General features: G+C 42.0%; 1 protein-coding gene across 1 annotated transcript; it reads left to right on the top strand.

Moving 5' to 3' along the window:
- The first annotated feature begins 6090 nt into the window (after positions 1 to 6090).
- On the top strand, positions 6091 to 9116 carry LOC110524174 (Iroquois homeobox protein 5a). Its single transcript, XM_021603570.3, has 3 exons — positions 6091 to 6610; positions 7100 to 7502; positions 7721 to 9116. Exons 1-3 carry the CDS (start codon positions 6371 to 6373, stop codon positions 8428 to 8430), a joined length of 1353 nt encoding a protein of 450 aa, XP_021459245.1. The 5' UTR covers positions 6091 to 6370; the 3' UTR covers positions 8431 to 9116.
- Positions 9117 to 17426: the final 8310 nt, after the last annotated feature.

Genomic DNA, 17426 nt, shown 5'->3' with positions numbered 1-17426 from the left:
AATTAAAAAAGTGGTCAGATGAAGCAGATGCTAAGCTACAGGACTGTTTTGCTAGCACAGATTGGAATATGTTCCAGGATTCCTCAGATGGCATTGATGAGTACATCACATCAATACAGTATGTGCATCGATGACGTCGTCCCCACAGTGACCGTACGTACATACCCCAACCAGAAGCCATGTATTACAGGCAACATCTGCACTGAGCTAAAAGCTAGAGCTTCCGCTTTCAAGGAGCGGGACTCTAACCCGGAAGCTTATAAGAAATCCTGCTATGCCCTTAACAGTTAACAGGCACACCTGTTAACTGAAATGTATTCCAGGTGACTACATCATGAAGCTGGTTGATAGAATGCCAAGAGTGTGCAAAGCTGTCATCAAAGCAAAGGTTGGCAATTTGAAGAATCATACATATATTTAGATTTGTTTAACAATCTTTTTCGTTACTAATTACATGATTCCATATGTGTTACTTCATAGTTTTGATGTCTTAACTGTTATTCTACAATGTAGAAAGTAGTTTATTTATTTTTATGAAAAACCCTTGAATGAGTAGGTGATCTAAAACTTTTGACCTGGTAGTGTATATACAGTGCATTCCGGAAAATATTCAGACCCCTTCACTTTTTTCATATTGTGCTGTATTACAGACTCATTCTAAAATGGATTAAACAAAAGAAAATCCCTCATCAATCTACATACAAGACCCCATAATGACAAAACAAAAACAGGTTTTTAGAATTATTTTTTAAATTAAAATTGTATTAAAAAAAAATCTAAAACTGAAATATTACATTTCCATAAGTATTCAGAGCCTTGAAGCACCTTTGGCAGCAATTACAGCCTTTAGTCTCTTCTTGGGTATGACACTACAAGCTTGGCACACCTGTATTTGGGGAGTATCTCTCATTCTACTCTGCAGATCCTCTCAAGCTCTGTCAGGTTGGATGGGTAGCGTCCCTGCAAAGCTGTTTTCAGATATCTCCAGAGATGTTCGATCGAGTTCAAGTCCAGGCTCTGGCTGGACCACAAGGACATTCAGACACTTGTCCCGAAGCCACTCCTGCGTTGTCTTGGCCATGTGCTTAGGGTCGTTGGGTCGTTGTCCTGTTGGAAGGTGAACCTTCACCCCCAGTCTGAGGTCCTGAGCGCTCTGGAGCAGGTTTTCATCAATGATCTCTCTGTACTTTGCTATGTTCATCTTTCCCTCAATCCTGACTAGTCTCCCAGTCCCTGTCACTGAAAAACATCCCAACAGCATGATGCTGCCACCACCATGCATTCAGGCCAAAGAGTTTAATTTTGGTTTCATCAGACCAGAGAATCTTGTTTCTCATGGTCTGAAAGTCATGGCTTCCGTCTGGCCACACTATCATAAAGGCCTGATTGGTGGTGTGCTGCAAAGATGGTTGATCTTCTGGAAGGTTCTCCCATCTCCACAGAAGAATTGGAGCTCTGTCAGAGTGACCATCAGGTTCTTGGTCACCTCCCTGACCAAGGCCCTTGTTCAGTTTGGCCGGGCGGCCAGCTCTAGGAAGAGTCTTGGTGGTTCCAAACTTCTTCCATTTAAGAATGATGGAGGCCACTGTGTTCTTGGGGACCTTCAATGCTGCACACATTTTTAGGTGCCCTTCCCCAGATCTGTGCCTCAACACAATCCTGTCTCAGAGCTCTACAGAAAATTCCTTCAACCAACAATGATGGGCGCTGCACACTTCAACAGACTGGGATACAATTGGTCAGCCCCATGTGGATTTCTTGATGTCTATTGTTAGCAAAGCATCCAGGACTTATTTTTCTGCAAATAGCCTAAAACAAAAGCTTTGAATGTCATTTCTCTGCTCATTCAGCAAGGTCCCCCTATCAGCATCCAGCCCAACATCATTGTGAAGAGGCTTAGAAGTTTTTTCAGAGATAGCCCGCTGAAATAAAAATGGTGATTAAATGCATCAATGAAGGCATTTTCTTCCCATAATGAGTGTCTGAATTAATTTGTTGTGGCAGAGAGGAGGAAGTAGAACTCTTCAGGAACTTGACAGTTTTCCAGAATTTCGCCGGGTTACAATCGGAAAGAGCGGTTACATAATAATCAGATTTAGCCTTTCTTATTTGTCTTACACAATGATTCCTCAGTGGCTTAAAAAGCTTGCCAGTTTGTGCCTAAGCCTGTGTTCCTGGCCTTGACCCAAGCATCTATCTATTTTATGAATGATTTCTGATGATTCCGAAGTGTACCAGGCATTCGATCTACCTTCAACCCTTCATTTTTTTGAAGGGAGCATGATTATCCACAATAGTATTGAAGACATCTGCAAAAATGCTCAACGCTAAATCAGGTTCAGGGATATCTTAAATACAATCAAGGACACTAAAATAAAGATAATGTAAAAAAAAGTATGTTCACTGACAATTTCAAAGTTCCTCTTTGTGATGACACGAGCCTTAGATTTTTGTATTCTCACATCTCTAATACAAACAACTGGGCAATGGTCACTAATGTCTTGGGCAAAGACACCAGTAGAAACATATTTCTTTGGTGTATTTGTTTAAATAACATCAATAAGAGTTGACTTTGAAGGATCTTTAGGGTTGGGCTGTGTGGTCTTAGTCAACAGACGGGTTAGTTTTAGATCTTTACATGTCTTTCAGATTTTCTGAAGCCTGCGTTTCCCAATCATAATTTAGGTCACCCAAGATAATAACTTCTGATTTAATAAAAGAAGACAAACTAGTTAATTTCTCGAGTGCACAAATGTTAGCCGAGGGAGGACGGTAAAGACCCCTATAACAGTTATGGATACATCTTCCCCAGACAAATGTTAGCCGAGGGAGGACGGTAAAGACCCCTATAACGGTTATGGATACATCTTCCCCAGACAAATGTTAGCCGAGGGAGGACGGTAAAGACCCCTATAACGGTTATGGATACATCTTCCTCAGACAAATGTTAGCCGAGGGAGGACGGTAAGACCCCTATAACGGTTATGGATACATCTTCCCCAGACAAATGTTAGCCGAGGGAGGACGGTAAAGACCCCTATAACGGTTATGGATACATCTTCCCCAGACAAATGTTAGCCGAGGGAGGACGGTAAAGACCCCTATAACGGTTATGGATACATCTTCCTCAGACAAATGTTAGCCGAGGGAGGACGGTAAAGACCCCTATAACGGTTATGGATACATCTTCCTCAGACAAAGCCTTAAAGATGGTAGCTACAATTTTGGGACAAGGGAAATGGATTTCTGTAAAGAGACAGAGAAATTATGTTTAATTAGACTGGCCACTTCAACACCACTGCCCTGTCTGCCAGCTCTGAACACATTCTAACCCTCAATATTAACGAAGGTGCAATGTTAAGTATGACTGTATTTACAAATATAAGGGGAATTGTGTCTTGGTCGCGCAGTAGAATAAATAGTATATACTAGAGCAGCAGTGTTGAATGTGTGTGTGCTTGTGTGTGTGTGTGTGTGTGTGTGTGTGTGTGTGTGTGTGTGTGTGTGTGTGTGTGTGTGTGTGTGTGTGTGTGTGTGTGTGTGTGTGTGTGTGTGTACTTTTGTGTAAGGGTTGGATGAGTGGAGAGTAAGTGCAAATAGTCTAAAGTACAGAAAGTCTCTAGGGTGCAAATAGTCACTACGGTGCAGGTCTGTGCAGGGAGACAGATACTGCAGGGTTAGTTGCTCAGCAGTCTGATGGCCTGGTGGTAGAAGTTATCTCGGAGTCTGTTGGTACGGGACCTGGTGCTCCGATACCGCTTGCCAGATGGTAAAAGAGTGAACAGTCCGCGGCTCGGGAGACTGGAGTCCTTGACGACCTTCCGGGCATTACTTAAGCACCGCCTGGTGTAGATGTAGAGCTGCTGATTAGAAATAGATCACCAGCATACCACATGCATTCATGGCCTCTAATATGATTCTCATGCACTCCACACCTACCAACAGTGGTGATAAGATGCAAGCCTACGGTATGCTGCACCTCCCCAACTGTAATCAGTACAGTGCATTAGTGAGGGATGCTTAAAGGCATGAAAATGCCATCTCTAATCTACCCAACCTATCTGTAGTCTATAAACTGAGAAACTGCATATGATCCACAAATGATCATGCCCAACAACTGCACCATTTCCCGCTGCACACAAGCACACACATACACACACAAAGACCATAAATTGCACCAATAAGGAGTGCGGTCATGCTTATGATGTGATGAGAGACTCCTTAAGGAGAAGTGTTTTCACATTGCTCAGGCTTCATTATGCTCAATCAATATTTTTTTTGTGTTTCAGGTTATTGACTTATTTTCATAGAAAATGTACTCTTTCTTCAGGCTCGCTCTGGTAATTTTTTGTGTAATTGAAAAGGGAATATTATCCCAGTCTCTTTCCCAGGTGTCTTAAAAGTCTACTGTTAATCATGTTGCTGTTGCCTTTTAAATACTGTTTATGAAATGTTGTAAAGTCAACTTATTACTGCTATCTGTCACAGATAAATGGATGGGAGAACAGATTCATTTCAGAATATCAACACAGCATTCGTATCTTAAAGGCCCAGTGTCGTCAGAAACGTGATTCTATTGGTGTACGAGCTGACTGAAAAGGCCGCCTGAAATTTGGTGGGATGGACTTTTCACCAGGCTGTAAATGAGTTAATAGACCAATAAGAAAGGGACATCCAAACCTGGTGGGTTGGTGTGGCTGCCATCTAAAGAAAATCAGAAACACTGAGCATATCAAGATGCACTGTTGTTGCTTTTTCTCTCATAAGACAATGACAGAGACTGACCACACACCATGGGCCAGTGCGAAAGTGAAGTCTTAAGCTACCCACTCTAATTATAGTAACAACAAATAAGATTAACTCTGTCCCTGCACACAGGTCTAAGGCCAGACTAAGCAGCGCTGTTCAGGGTTGTGTTTACAATAGAAGCTTACAGTAAGCACGGGCCATATCAATCAAAACGTGTTTAGGCTATGCTTTTAGGCAAATATAATGTAAACAAATATTAAATTGCATGTTACTTGTATGGCTACCTGAGGTGTAAAACGTATCCCCCCCCCCCCCCCCCCCCATTGGTAGACCTTTCCTTAGAACTTAATAGCCAAAACGTGAATTAGGATAGGACTAGGCTACTCACCTACTGTATCTGCTCTTGTTTGAGAAGAAAAAAATGCCAGGTGTAGGCTATATGGTCCAGAGAAATACTGTCCCTTTCTTTTTCTGCTGATAAAGTGTGGTCAAACTATTTATCAGGCTTCCATTGATGTCGATGTGTAGCCTATTCATTGCCCTATTGGCGACAGCGAGAAGCATGCATGTTCAACTGATAGCAGAAACGATCTGTAGAGTATGAGGATGATCTAATGTCTGTTTTCTAGCCAGCTTTCAGCACGTCACGCAACTCACAGATCGTAGATTGGCCTAATCGTCCACTGAGACGTTCCTGAGCTTGAAAATGTGACGTCACTACCTACAGTGCCAACATTCAGCACTTGGACAGTTCCCCACAAGTTATCCGTCTGTCCATTCGACTATTTATTCTATGCCTGATTGGCTATATTGTTGGCAACTGTATTCAGGGGCAAGAAGTATTATTCACAAACATCTACTGACAAATCAAATAACTAATTATTTGAAACCACAACAGCCAATTAAACCAAATGGTAAGACTGTACAAATATTCCTTTGTTTTTATTAGGCTATCTGCTTTTACTTGAGTGTTTTTAAAAGTATTTCTCTGGTAAATAACATATTTAGATATATGCAATTGTGATATAGCCTATATACCTGCAATTGTTACAACTGAAGATCAGGTTAGGGATCCTGTTAGCAGTGCATACAGCGATCCCGCTCTGGTTAACGAGGAGTGCAGTTGATAATAAAATAATTTATAATTGGGTCTAAATTATATAGATTGACATCATTTTGTGTGTTGGGGTACAGATAGCCTAAATTATAGCATAACGTGTTGTGTGTGTGTGTGTGTGTGTGTGTGTGTGTGTGTGTGTGTGTGTGTGTGCGCGCGCTCGCGCACGGGGGTGGAGCTGAGGATCGTAGAATGAGGTTGCCTATTCCTCCGCTGACTCTCCCATATCCAGAGCCTGGCAGGTTGAGCATCGACAAAGCGTTCCGTTGGAAGGCTACATGCAGACAACTTTCCCTGACAAATTGCTGCAGCAAACAACAACAAACCAACCAACGCAACAGTTCGCAATGTTATTAAATGGATTAGTTGTTTTTCAAATGCGAACATTGAGGGAAGGGAACTGTTTTCAGGTGTGAGTTTTCATGCGCTTTCCTTGTGTGTTCGCATCTAAGGTCGAAAGTGCACAAGTGGACATAAGTGACTGACTTTAGGAAGTCACTCACCATGGCCTATCCTCAAGGCTTTCTCTTCCAACCGTCGGTGTCTCTAGCTCTCCATTCCTGTCCCCCGTTCAGTTCCAGTGTGATTTTAGGAGGACCAAGGACAGAGGAACTGGGCCGGTCGTCTTCAGGCTCAGCCTTCGCCCCTTACGCGGGATCACCGGCGTTCAATGGTTCATCCCCTGGCTTCAATTCTCACCTCCAGTATAGCGGAGAGCAGACGGCGGCACTGAACTCATTTGTGGTAAGTGAATACTGTAGAGTTTAACAATTACGCACTGTTCGATTTCGGAATAATTATTGGGAAAAAAATGCCTTTCGTTTCTTTGAAAAGGCCTATTTGTATCCAGATTTTGTAACGAGTAAGCTGAAGTATAGCTTTCTGATACAATTAGTGCACAATCAATAGAGGTTAAATAAAACATGTATAAAAGTTAAGTCATTTATAATAAGAGCTTATGCAATGATTATTCACAATTATTTTTTCTACTTTGCAAAATAAAAACTTTTTTGTTGTTGTTGTTCAAATTGTGCCCAATATTGTATCTGTCATACGTTGTATAGCTTACGTATAGGCCTATAATATATATACATTTTGAACTCCAAATATGATCATTACAATTGGAAATTGAAGGTCTAGAAATTATCAATGTCTACCTTTAAGCTTTCCAGTCTTGTGAGGTCAAACTGTTGAGAGAAATGTGTATCTATTGACTTTCTATTGACTTTCTAGGGCTCCGCGTACGATCCCTCAGCGGGTATCGCTGGCTCTTTAGAGTATCACCCGTTCGGTGTAGCATTGGGCTATCCATATGGAGACCCTGCATACAGGAAAAATGCTACAAGAGATGCGACTGCCACTCTCAAAGCGTGGCTCAATGAACACCGTAAAAACCCCTACCCAACCAAGGGTGAGAAGATCATGCTGGCCATCATTACTAAGATGACCCTTACCCAAGTGTCCACCTGGTTCGCCAACGCCAGACGGCGGTTGAAGAAAGAGAATAAAATGACGTGGACCCCGAGGAATAGAAGTGAGGATGAGGAAGAAGATGACAACATTGACCTGGAGAAGAATGACGACGAAGAAGAGCCACTTAAGCCCACGGCAGAAATTGGGTCGAAAAATGAAGCAGGTAAGTTTAAGTCACTTTAAAAAAAATATAGGTTTCTATGCTACAGTATATCTAAAAATACTTTTTTCCCCAGGCGTTTCATTAGTTTCAAAAGTATTGGCCAATTTTTATGTAATTCACTGCATAGACTTAAACATGTTGTTGCTTTCGTTAGACCTTGACAGGGTGATTAGGCCTAATCCTTGGAACGCTTTGGTCTAATTTATTATATCTTGCAGTTGGGCAGCATCCAAATCCAGTGGGAATCCCCTGTGAGAAATACAAAGAAGACAATAGCGGCAATGACATGGAACCTGTCTTAATTGATCCGAATGTAAAGGACCACGGGGACAGGAGAGTGCCCGAGATGCCACGGCCCACCACCGCAGCATCTCCCCAAAACGCGGACCTTGGAGTGGAAAGGGATTCAGACTCCGCAGCCTCGGAAAGTCCACCTCCACTGAGGCGTAATGACTCAGGCAACTCCAGCAATGCTACATCAGTGATTCACTCGGCCCTTCCGGCCCCGAAACCAAAACTGTGGTCGCTCGCGGAGATTGCAACTTCTTCGGATAAATGTAAAGGATGTAGTGATGCCGCTCAGACCGTGCCCAGACAATTACGTACAGAAATTCCGGGCGGTAGGCCTATGTCATCTCCATTACGAGACGCTTCTCAGAATATTTTCCCTCACAGTGCAGCCCTATCCAGACATGTCTATTATACGTCTCCCTTTTTCCAGGGTTACTCGAACTATCATGGCACTTTTGGACACCTGCAGAACCCCGGATCCAACATGGGGTCAGCGACGCATTTAAATGGATTACATCAAACTATGTTACACAGAGCCGAGGCTCTGGCAAGAGACAGCCAAGCCAGGAGCCAAACACAGATAGATATTTGTAAAGACTTGAGATATGAAATTAAGAAAGGTATGACACATGTCTAGTAGCCTGTGTGACATTTGGTAAGCTATAGGCTCTATATAGACATTTTATTTATTGTCCAACTGGGAAAAGAAACTATATTTTCAGTCGGGGAAAAAAACATATTGAGATGCAAATGGAACAATGACATTGACTATTCCTGGGAGTCCCTAAAAAGGCAACAAACAATTATTTAGGAATGTGAATATTCAATTATTACATTTAGAATGTTTTAAGGGATAATGTGGAGGGAAAAAAAGTGGATTCCTTTGTCAAACCACGTGGTGAATAATTATTAATTAAAGAAGACTAGTTTTATTGTAGTCTTTTTTTAGAAGAAAAGTGTGTTACTTTGTCATTTCCATTTATATTGGTCGTTCATTACGCAACAAAAATGACCTATTTTTACCAGGTTAATTTCGTGTTGCATGGCTGCAATAGTTGACGTGTGCTTTGCCAAATAATCACAGCCATGTGAAGCACACAACTCCACACAGAAAGTTGCCAATGCCGGCAAAAGTATTGGATTATTGGATAAAAACTATTCATCATTGCATTGACTGCATTATCGAAGCACCATTCCAATACGCAATATGTCCTGTATTGCAATAAGCCATGCATTACTCTCGAAATTCCCTCTGCATGTACTCTAGATTTTAGTAGCCATTACTTCAAGCAACTGTGGAAAATGTAATCCTTATATCAGAAATGCTGTAGTCTGTTTTTTAATTTATTTTTTAACTTGAGCAGAGAGGAACTTACATTTGATCAAACCACAAAATATTCCACGGTAACCAGGCATATATCTGGGTTTTTAAAATATCAACACATAAGAAGCTTACATTTTCCAAGGCCATCTTCGAGGAATTAAGTGTGTAAATTCGAATTTATGTTCTCCTGAAGGAGGGGATTTCTCTTAATCGTGGAATTGCAAGAGCCAAACAGTAACAAAACATGCAGAGAAAGGTGAGGAAAAACGCGCCTGTGTGTAGGCCTACTAAATTCACAATGACTCAAAGGGCTATGTAATCTCTAAAGTATGTTTTCTATGTTAGGGATTTTTCGTTGCTTTCTGCATAGGCTACATTTTGCTCAAAAGCCACTTGACAAACAAGTATTTTTTGAAGCTGATAACTAACAGAGAAAGTGTGAATAAATACAAACGTTTGTCTATGGATGTTTAAAGATTTATCGAGATGTTCTAGGCCTACAGTCAACTCAAAGACACACCGTGATCTTATGCAAACCTTTAATATAATTTTTTTTTTTTAATTGACAATTTACATTTTCAGTAAGCTACTTAATTTTTGTATTTGTATACACATCTCTGGTCTTGGTTTCAGTAAAAAAAAACTCAGGCTACACAAAGGCCATAAGAAGAATACATGATATCCTTTTAAACTTTAAACTCAAATTGATAGTATATGGATCATTTTATCACAATGGCAAAATATGACAATTTCGTTTTTGAATAGTGCAGAATATATACCCATTTAGTTTTATAGAATTACTTCTAAGTGCCAGATACACAAATGGCAGCCCATGGGCCAAGTCCAGTCTGCCACAATGTCTAAAAAAGGAGTTCAAATATGATAAGTAACAGCAAAACAAAGACTTATAAATCCTCAGATAATCAAGCCGTAATTGATGGATGAGCATTATTATGCCTGGCTAGTGGCTACGATATGTTAATATTGCTAAATTGGTCCATATAACGCATTCAAATGATTGGCCCATGACCACTTCCTAAAAGAAAATGATCTGCTTCATAAAATCTAAAGAGTCTATCAATGTAGTAACTCGATCATACCAAAGATATACCCTCAGAATGTATTTAAGAGCGGTCCTCTGTATAAATTGGCCAAAGTTGCATTCAATAGATAAACTAAAATGTTAACATTTGCAGTTAAGCAATTGTTTGATTGACTTTAGGGCCCATATGTCTCGCTTTCCCAACTGTGTTGTGCATCGAAGCTAAACACCACCCGACATCCGACACCGTTGGGACATGTCTCTCAACCAGTGTGAGGTCCACTCTGCATGGGATAACCCCTAAGACTGACAGATGTTAGGATCTGATATCACCTAGCCCCCTGCCATGCAGTACACCTTCACCATCTTCTCTCCCTTATGCCTCCTCTTCTCTCCCTCTCCTCACCTTCTCCCGCTCCTCTCCCTCTCCACTTCTCTCCAGGACCTCTATAGAAACATCTGTTCTCAGTGTTGATCTTTCAGCGGTAGAACACCAGGGTGAACGGCCCAGTCTCTGGCCTCTGAGGTCTGAGGTAATGTTCTGCCTCAAAACAAGCTCTCTCTCCCCCACATCACATGCAGTACTTTTCATATGAAAATAATATAAACAAGCCATTTGTAAGTCTTGCATTTCAATAGCACTTCTCCCAAAGTTTTCAAGTGCTTTACATATATATAATGAATGACCTCATGTGTCATCCTCATTTAACATATAGCTTCATGTGGTGTTCAGAGCAGGGGGCTAGCCTCCTGCAAAACAAACTCCATCCCTTTTACCTCAGGACCTCGATTAGCTGAATCAGGTGTGTTAAGAGTAAGGTTGGAACAAAAGCCTGCAAGCCCACTTGCTTTCTAGGAGGGTAGACACAACAGACTGAGGCAGACGTGTAGAATAGATTCATGTAACCATAACTTTGCCTGGAGTGCCCTCTTGTGTGAGTAACACTACACAGCAGCCAGAGAGACACCCAATCAGAAACCACTGCCTACATTCCCTACTGAATGTGGGCTAGGCGAAGTAACTGCAGACGAGAAGCATTCTGTAGCATGCAATATGGCTGCCCCAAAATGTTTCTCATTTGTTTATGTTCTCCAAAAAAAAAAAGTCAAACAAACGTCAACGCTTGACGTTTTTCATCAAAAAGTTTGCCTGATGTAGCATGAGACCAGGTAGAACATCCTAGATACGCTTTCACAATATTATATAGACTTTCCTCCAGTGTTGCCATACTGAGCCTGTGATAGTGTGTGTCGTGTCCAGGTGGTGCTGTTTGCTTAGAGTCATACCTCCAGTGACCCTCACTGTTGAATATCACACAGCAGGACATGCCTTCCGTGGGTTTGGCTGGTGGCATTCTGTCAGGTTCATCCGTTTTCACTGTAACTCTGTTTTTCCACCATCCCTTGTTTGGGATTTACCTTAAAGCAGAGGCGAAAAGGCAAAGCAATAAACTAGTCAAACGATAATATCTTTGCCACAGCCCTGAGTTTGTGTTGATCAAGCCCTTCCTGTCACTCGGTTTGGTACAAAGCTAAAAGATGGGTCTGGTAAATTGTAACCACACTTAAACCACACTCATAGACAGAGAATACAAGGACTGACCATGAGTCTGTGGAAGACACCTTGCACTCATAACTGTCCCCTGCTGCGAGCAGGGAGGCTGAAGTTCATAATGGCACCTGTCCTGAAGTACTGAACCTCCTGCCTCCCCTACATCCCCCTAAGCAGACGGCCATGGAGTACGCTTCACCTGTTTCAGTCAGGACCATGCAAAGAGACCGCCCAGGGTGTGCCTGGGATGCCTTGAACACATTGGCACTCCACACTCGAGGCCAAGTTGACAGTGTCATACATGAACAATATGGACTCCATGGTGTCATAGCAGAAAGCAACATTCTTAGACTGAGGCTCAGCTGTTGTCTCTGCTTACTACTAACTTTTCTGGTAGCACCTAGGGCCCCGCTATTGGATCGCCTGTGGCGGAAGGCAACACGAATTGTAGGGTAAACACCGCCATCTAGTGGTGGATACCATTAAATTAAAATGAGTAGGAGGAGCGTACTTAAAAGTACCACAACAGCGGAAATTCACTTTTGTTCAACTGAAAGACGATGTCCTGAGCTTATCCATGATGTTGGAAATTGATTTAAGTCAGTCATAGTTTTAGTCAAAGTATGATCTATTTGGGCTATAAATGGGAAATCCGAAGTGGGACATTCATGGAAATCTGTGTCAATGCTGTTTCCCTTTTATAGATGACGTGGAAATACTTTGACTACGTTTCATTTCAGGGCTGGGTCTTATTTGAATGTTTACCACCCACCTGCTGCAAAGTTCTTCCTCTTCGTGACTGAGCTGAGCAAGAGAGTAGAAGGCGAAGCAAGACGGGTAACTCGGCCTAAAAAATGTTCACCCACCAAGTGAGGAATTTTTGTATGGAGGTCAATGAGAGTGTCGAATTTGGTCAACAAACAATTGAATGGCTTATTTATTATTTGATCGAATATAAGTTTTGTGATGTTTCGGTTGTTACAAAAGTACCAATATAAGTACACACGAGGCATACCGACAACTTTGAGGAAAGTTATTTTATATACGAGTTGTGCCTTTTGTGCACAGGATATCTGCCTTCTCATTGGCTAGAATGGTCCCACGTGATCTTGCTTCATCCCTCCTGCCTCTTCCTCTCTGAGGACAGCGAATCCCATTGTTAGACATGAAATATGACCAATGATGTCTGTATATAAACCCTGGTTTGCTGATGCTTTGTACTGGCCATTGAATCCTCCTATCTGCCATATTGGCACTTCCCAGGAGCAGTCCTCCACAGGAATGAATGGAATTCTACAGTATTTCAAGGACAACATTACATGTATTCAAGTTTTTTGTTGTTGTTGTAGCAGGGATAGTAGCATTAGTAATAAAAAAATGTATATACTTTTTTATTTGTATGTTTAGCTCACATAATACAATGACAAAGTATGCATTAAGGTGTTTGTCATAGAATACATGGCAAAAACGTATGTAGACATTAATAACTACATTTCCATAGCTTCCCCCCAAAAAAAGTATTGAGTATATATCATATATATGACCATCTCATCATCGAATACCTACGGTTCCGTCGGAAAGTATTCAGGCCCCTAGACTTTTTCCACATTTTGTTACTTTGCAGCCTTATTCTAAAATTGATTAAATGAAACATTTTCCTCAATCTACACACAATACGCCATAATGACAAAGCAAAAGCAGGTTTTTAGAAACTGAAATACCTTATTTACATAAGCATTCATACCGTTTGATATGAAACTTGAAATTGAGTTCAGATGCATCCTTTTTCCAATGATCATCTTTAATCTACAACTTGATTGGAGTCCACCTGTGGTAACTTCAATTGATTGGACACGATTTGGAAAGGCACACACCTGTCTATATAAGGTCCCACAGCTGACAGTGCATGTCAGAATAAAAACCAAGCCATGAGGTCAAAGGAATTGTCTGTAGAGCTCAGAGACAGGATTGTGTCGAGGCACTGATCTGGGGAATGGTACAAACATTTCTGCAGCATTGAAGGTCCCCAAGAACACGATTGCCTCCATCATTCTTAAATGGAAGAAGTTTGGAATCACCAAGACTTCCTAGAGCTGGCCGCCTGGCCAAACTGAGCATTTGGTGGAGAAGGTCCTTGGTCAGTGAGATGACCAATAACCTGATGGTCACTCTGACACAGCTCCAGAGTTCCTCTGTGGAGATGGGAGAATCTTCCAGCGGGACAACCAACTCTGCAGCACTCCACAAATTAGGACTATATGGTAGAGAGGCTTGATGGAAGCCATTCCTCAGTAAAAGGCACATGACAGCCTACTTGGAGTTTGCCAAAAGGCACCTAAAGGACTTTCAGACCATGAGAAACCAGATTCTCTGGTCTGACCAATATTTTACTCTTTGGCCTGAATGCCAAGCTTCATGTCTGGAGGAAACCTGGCACCATCCCTATGGTAAAGCATGGTGGTGGCAGCATTATTTTGTTGGGATGTTTTTCAGCGGCAGGGACACTAGTCAGGATTGAGGGAAAGATGAACAGAGCAAAGTACAGAGAGATCATTGATGAAAACCTGCTCCAGAGCGCTCAGGACCTCAGACTAGGGTGAAGGTTCACCTTCCAACAGGACAACGACCCTAAGCACACAGCCAAGACAACGCAGGAGTGGCTTCAGGACAAGTGTCTGAATGTCCTTGAGTGGTCCAGCCAGAGCCTGGACTTGAACCTGATTGAACATCTTCTGGAGAGACCTGAAAATAGCTGTGCAGTGACACTCCCCATCCAACCTGACAGAGCTTGAGAGGATCTGCAGAGAAGAATGGGAGAAACTCTCCAAATACAGGTGTGCCAAGCTTGTAGTGTCATACCCAAGACGACTCTAGGCTGTAATCGCTGCCAAAGGTGCTTCAGCAAAGTAAAGGGTCTGAATACTTAAATGTGATATCAGGTTTTTTATTTTATTTTTATAAATGGGCAAAACAATTATAAAAAAAACAGTTTTTGCTTTGTCATTATGGGGTATTGTGTGTAGATTGATGAAAAAACAACTGAATCCATTTTAGAATAAGGCTGTAATGTAACAAAATGTGGAAAAAGTCAAGGGGTCTGAATACTTTCTGAGTGCACTGTATCTCTGGCTGAGTCAAACAGCCTTTCTTCCACCTGAGCCATGGCACAAATTAAAATAGGGGGTGCAAACATATGTCTTTCCGCCTAAACTTTTTTTACCCTAAAATGTAATCATTTGTCAATTTTCCCTTATTTTTTAGCTAGCCTGTATATAAAAAATATATATACAGTATATATACAGTACAAGTCAAAAGTTTGGACACACCTACTCATTCAAGGGTTTTTATTTCTTTTTGCTATTTTCTACATTGTAGAATAATAGTGAAGACATCAAAACTATGAAATAAACACATGGAATCTAGTAGTAACCAAAAAAGTGTTAAACACAAATAAATATATTTTATCCCCTATTTTATCCCCTATTTTTTCCCTAGCCATTCATATTTTGTGCCCAATTCCAAATAACATTTTTGGTCAGGGTTGGTATGGAATTGGACATTGGTTTCTAGTTGGTGTTTGCATATCTGGGGGTTCTAGATTTGTGTACGTAATATGGCAGAAGTGTCCTGTAGTCCATTACACAGCAGGGTTGAGTCATCACCATATTGCTATACCTATCCAAGCCCCATCAGGTCAAACACTAAAAAGATAGAGAAGGGGGTTAAAGGCCTTAATTAAACTGTGACTGGCTGCCTGTCGAGGACAAGTGACAAGAATAACTAGTCGCAGCACCTGTCTGTTGATTCAGCCTCTTTCCGCTCTCCTCATCCTTTCTCTTTCCCTCCAGATTCACTTCTGCATCTAGTGACATCTGATTGCCCGACAATCTGTCCACTCATCCCATCCCCTCCTCCATCTCATTACATAATTTAAAGCTACTGTTATTGTCATGTTGTCATTATCTGCTAGTGCCAAGAGTGTTCAAAGCTGTCATCAAGGCAAAAGGTGGCTACTTTGGAGAATCTCAAAGGACCAGTAAGGAACTGGGCAACTGAACAGTCAATTTAACATTTTACTTGCAATGAATACATTTAGAATGCAAATGTATACATTTGTCCGTACAACAGGCGTGAGGCGATAGGGTGAGTACTTGGTGGAGGCCTGGACACTGCTGTTGTGTCCGACTGGGGACTTGCCCATGGCAGTCCTGAGGGTCCAGTTTCAAATACTTACCAGCAAACAAATGGAAAAATATACAAATATTTACATGCTTGTAAACGTTACTTGCAATACAAGACAGATACATGTGCTGTATACTTACCAACCACCTTCACAGCCAATGTCTGCAAGAAAACACATCTTTATACAAATTAATTACAATATTACAACAGGTTATTAAGGTTATTTACAATAACATACAATTTACAACAACATGCAATGTAGTAAAATACCTACCGTCTCGAGTCGGGGAGCCGGCCAAGCAGTGAAAACAAGGGTGGGGAAAACATCAGACAAAACAGATGACAGACGATGGACAGACAAATTCACGCACATTGACGACATGAGACAAACAAGACACGTGAAAATGCTTGCAGCATCTCCTGCACAGGGCCGCCTCCTTACCTTCTCTCACGTATTTCTGACAGAAGCACCGGGGACTGGAATCGGGACTGGGAAATGGTGCCAGGCGTTCAGCCTGAAAACATGAGAACATGTGTTTACTCATGGATTTATGATGGTATCGTGCCATGTAGAGTTCCTCATCTCTGCAGAGAGTAAGACTGTTTGCAATAGCAAACAATCTGTGCCCCCTTTCTGCTTGCTGGACTGCCGGGCCACTCCACAGTCACAGAGGTCCCTGCAAAAGATAAGAGGTGAGTTGTGAGAGAAACTCTGGGGTGGTGTCATGACCACTGCAAAAGAGCTTGAGCATGGTCATGATTGTAAAATTGTCTAACCAGGAGTGTGACGGAATAATGACCCCCCCCCCCCCCCCCCCCCCCCCCCCCCGGAGGTCCTCCATCCGGCCTGAGAGAGCAGTTGGCCTTACCTGCCCCTGTTGGACACTAGTGATGAGAACCTCACTAGTGTCTTCTAGTCCAGTGACTGAACCTACCTGTCCCTGTTCCTCCAGTCGGACACAAGCCTCTTGTGAGAACATTTGACAGATTAGTGCAATGTTATGAAGGAGAGATATGTAGTTTAACAGATTTTGAAAGTATAGCCGACCTCAAGCTGGTCCCCTTCTGACTCAGAGCACAGAGAATCAGACTGATCCGAACTCACTGGCTCTGGTGGATGGGATACCTCCTGGGTGGTTCGGACAGTTGATGGTCCTAAAGTCATTTGGGGAGGTAAATTGAAGAGGTACATTGTTATGAGCTCAGCTAAAAATGTCTTGCTTTCTCAAATGTCAACCAACGCTTAACATACTTTGTCTCACGGGCTTCACCGAAGTGTAGGGCGTCAGGGCTTTCAGTTGTCGACCTTCCGACTGGAGAAGATTGTTGGCTTCCACCGAGGTAACCCTTATGAAGACATAAAGAGAAATGTCAGTGTTAGGAAAACTAGACTAGCTTCAGGTTATTTTGGGTGCAAATTCAAATAATTATTATCTGAGATGCTTTATATTCACCTTAACGGAGGATGACTCCAGCTAGGAGCGAAAGAGCAACAAGGTTTCCCAGGTCTCACCTTCGTTTCATCCTTCTTCC

Source organism: Oncorhynchus mykiss, chromosome 1 (genome assembly GCF_057628025.1).
Source record: "Oncorhynchus mykiss isolate SJ-2025 chromosome 1, ASM5762802v1, whole genome shotgun sequence".
NCBI lineage: Eukaryota > Metazoa > Chordata > Actinopteri > Salmoniformes > Salmonidae > Oncorhynchus > Oncorhynchus mykiss.
The sequence above is the reverse complement of the archived record's forward strand: the minus strand, read 5'-3'. Positions and strand labels throughout refer to the sequence as shown.

Bases quoted from the DNA above. Each gene is read 5' to 3' on its own strand.
- LOC110524174 (XM_021603570.3), top strand. From the start codon at position 6,371: ATGGCCTATCCTCAAGGCTTTCTCTTCCAACCGTCGGTGTCTCTAGCT. The intron at 6,611-7,099 runs GTAAGTGAATAC...TTGACTTTCTAG, and splicing joins CGGCACTGAACTCATTTGTG to GGCTCCGCGTACGATCCCTC. The intron at 7,503-7,720 runs GTAAGTTTAAGT...TATATCTTGCAG, and splicing joins TGGGTCGAAAAATGAAGCAG to TTGGGCAGCATCCAAATCCA.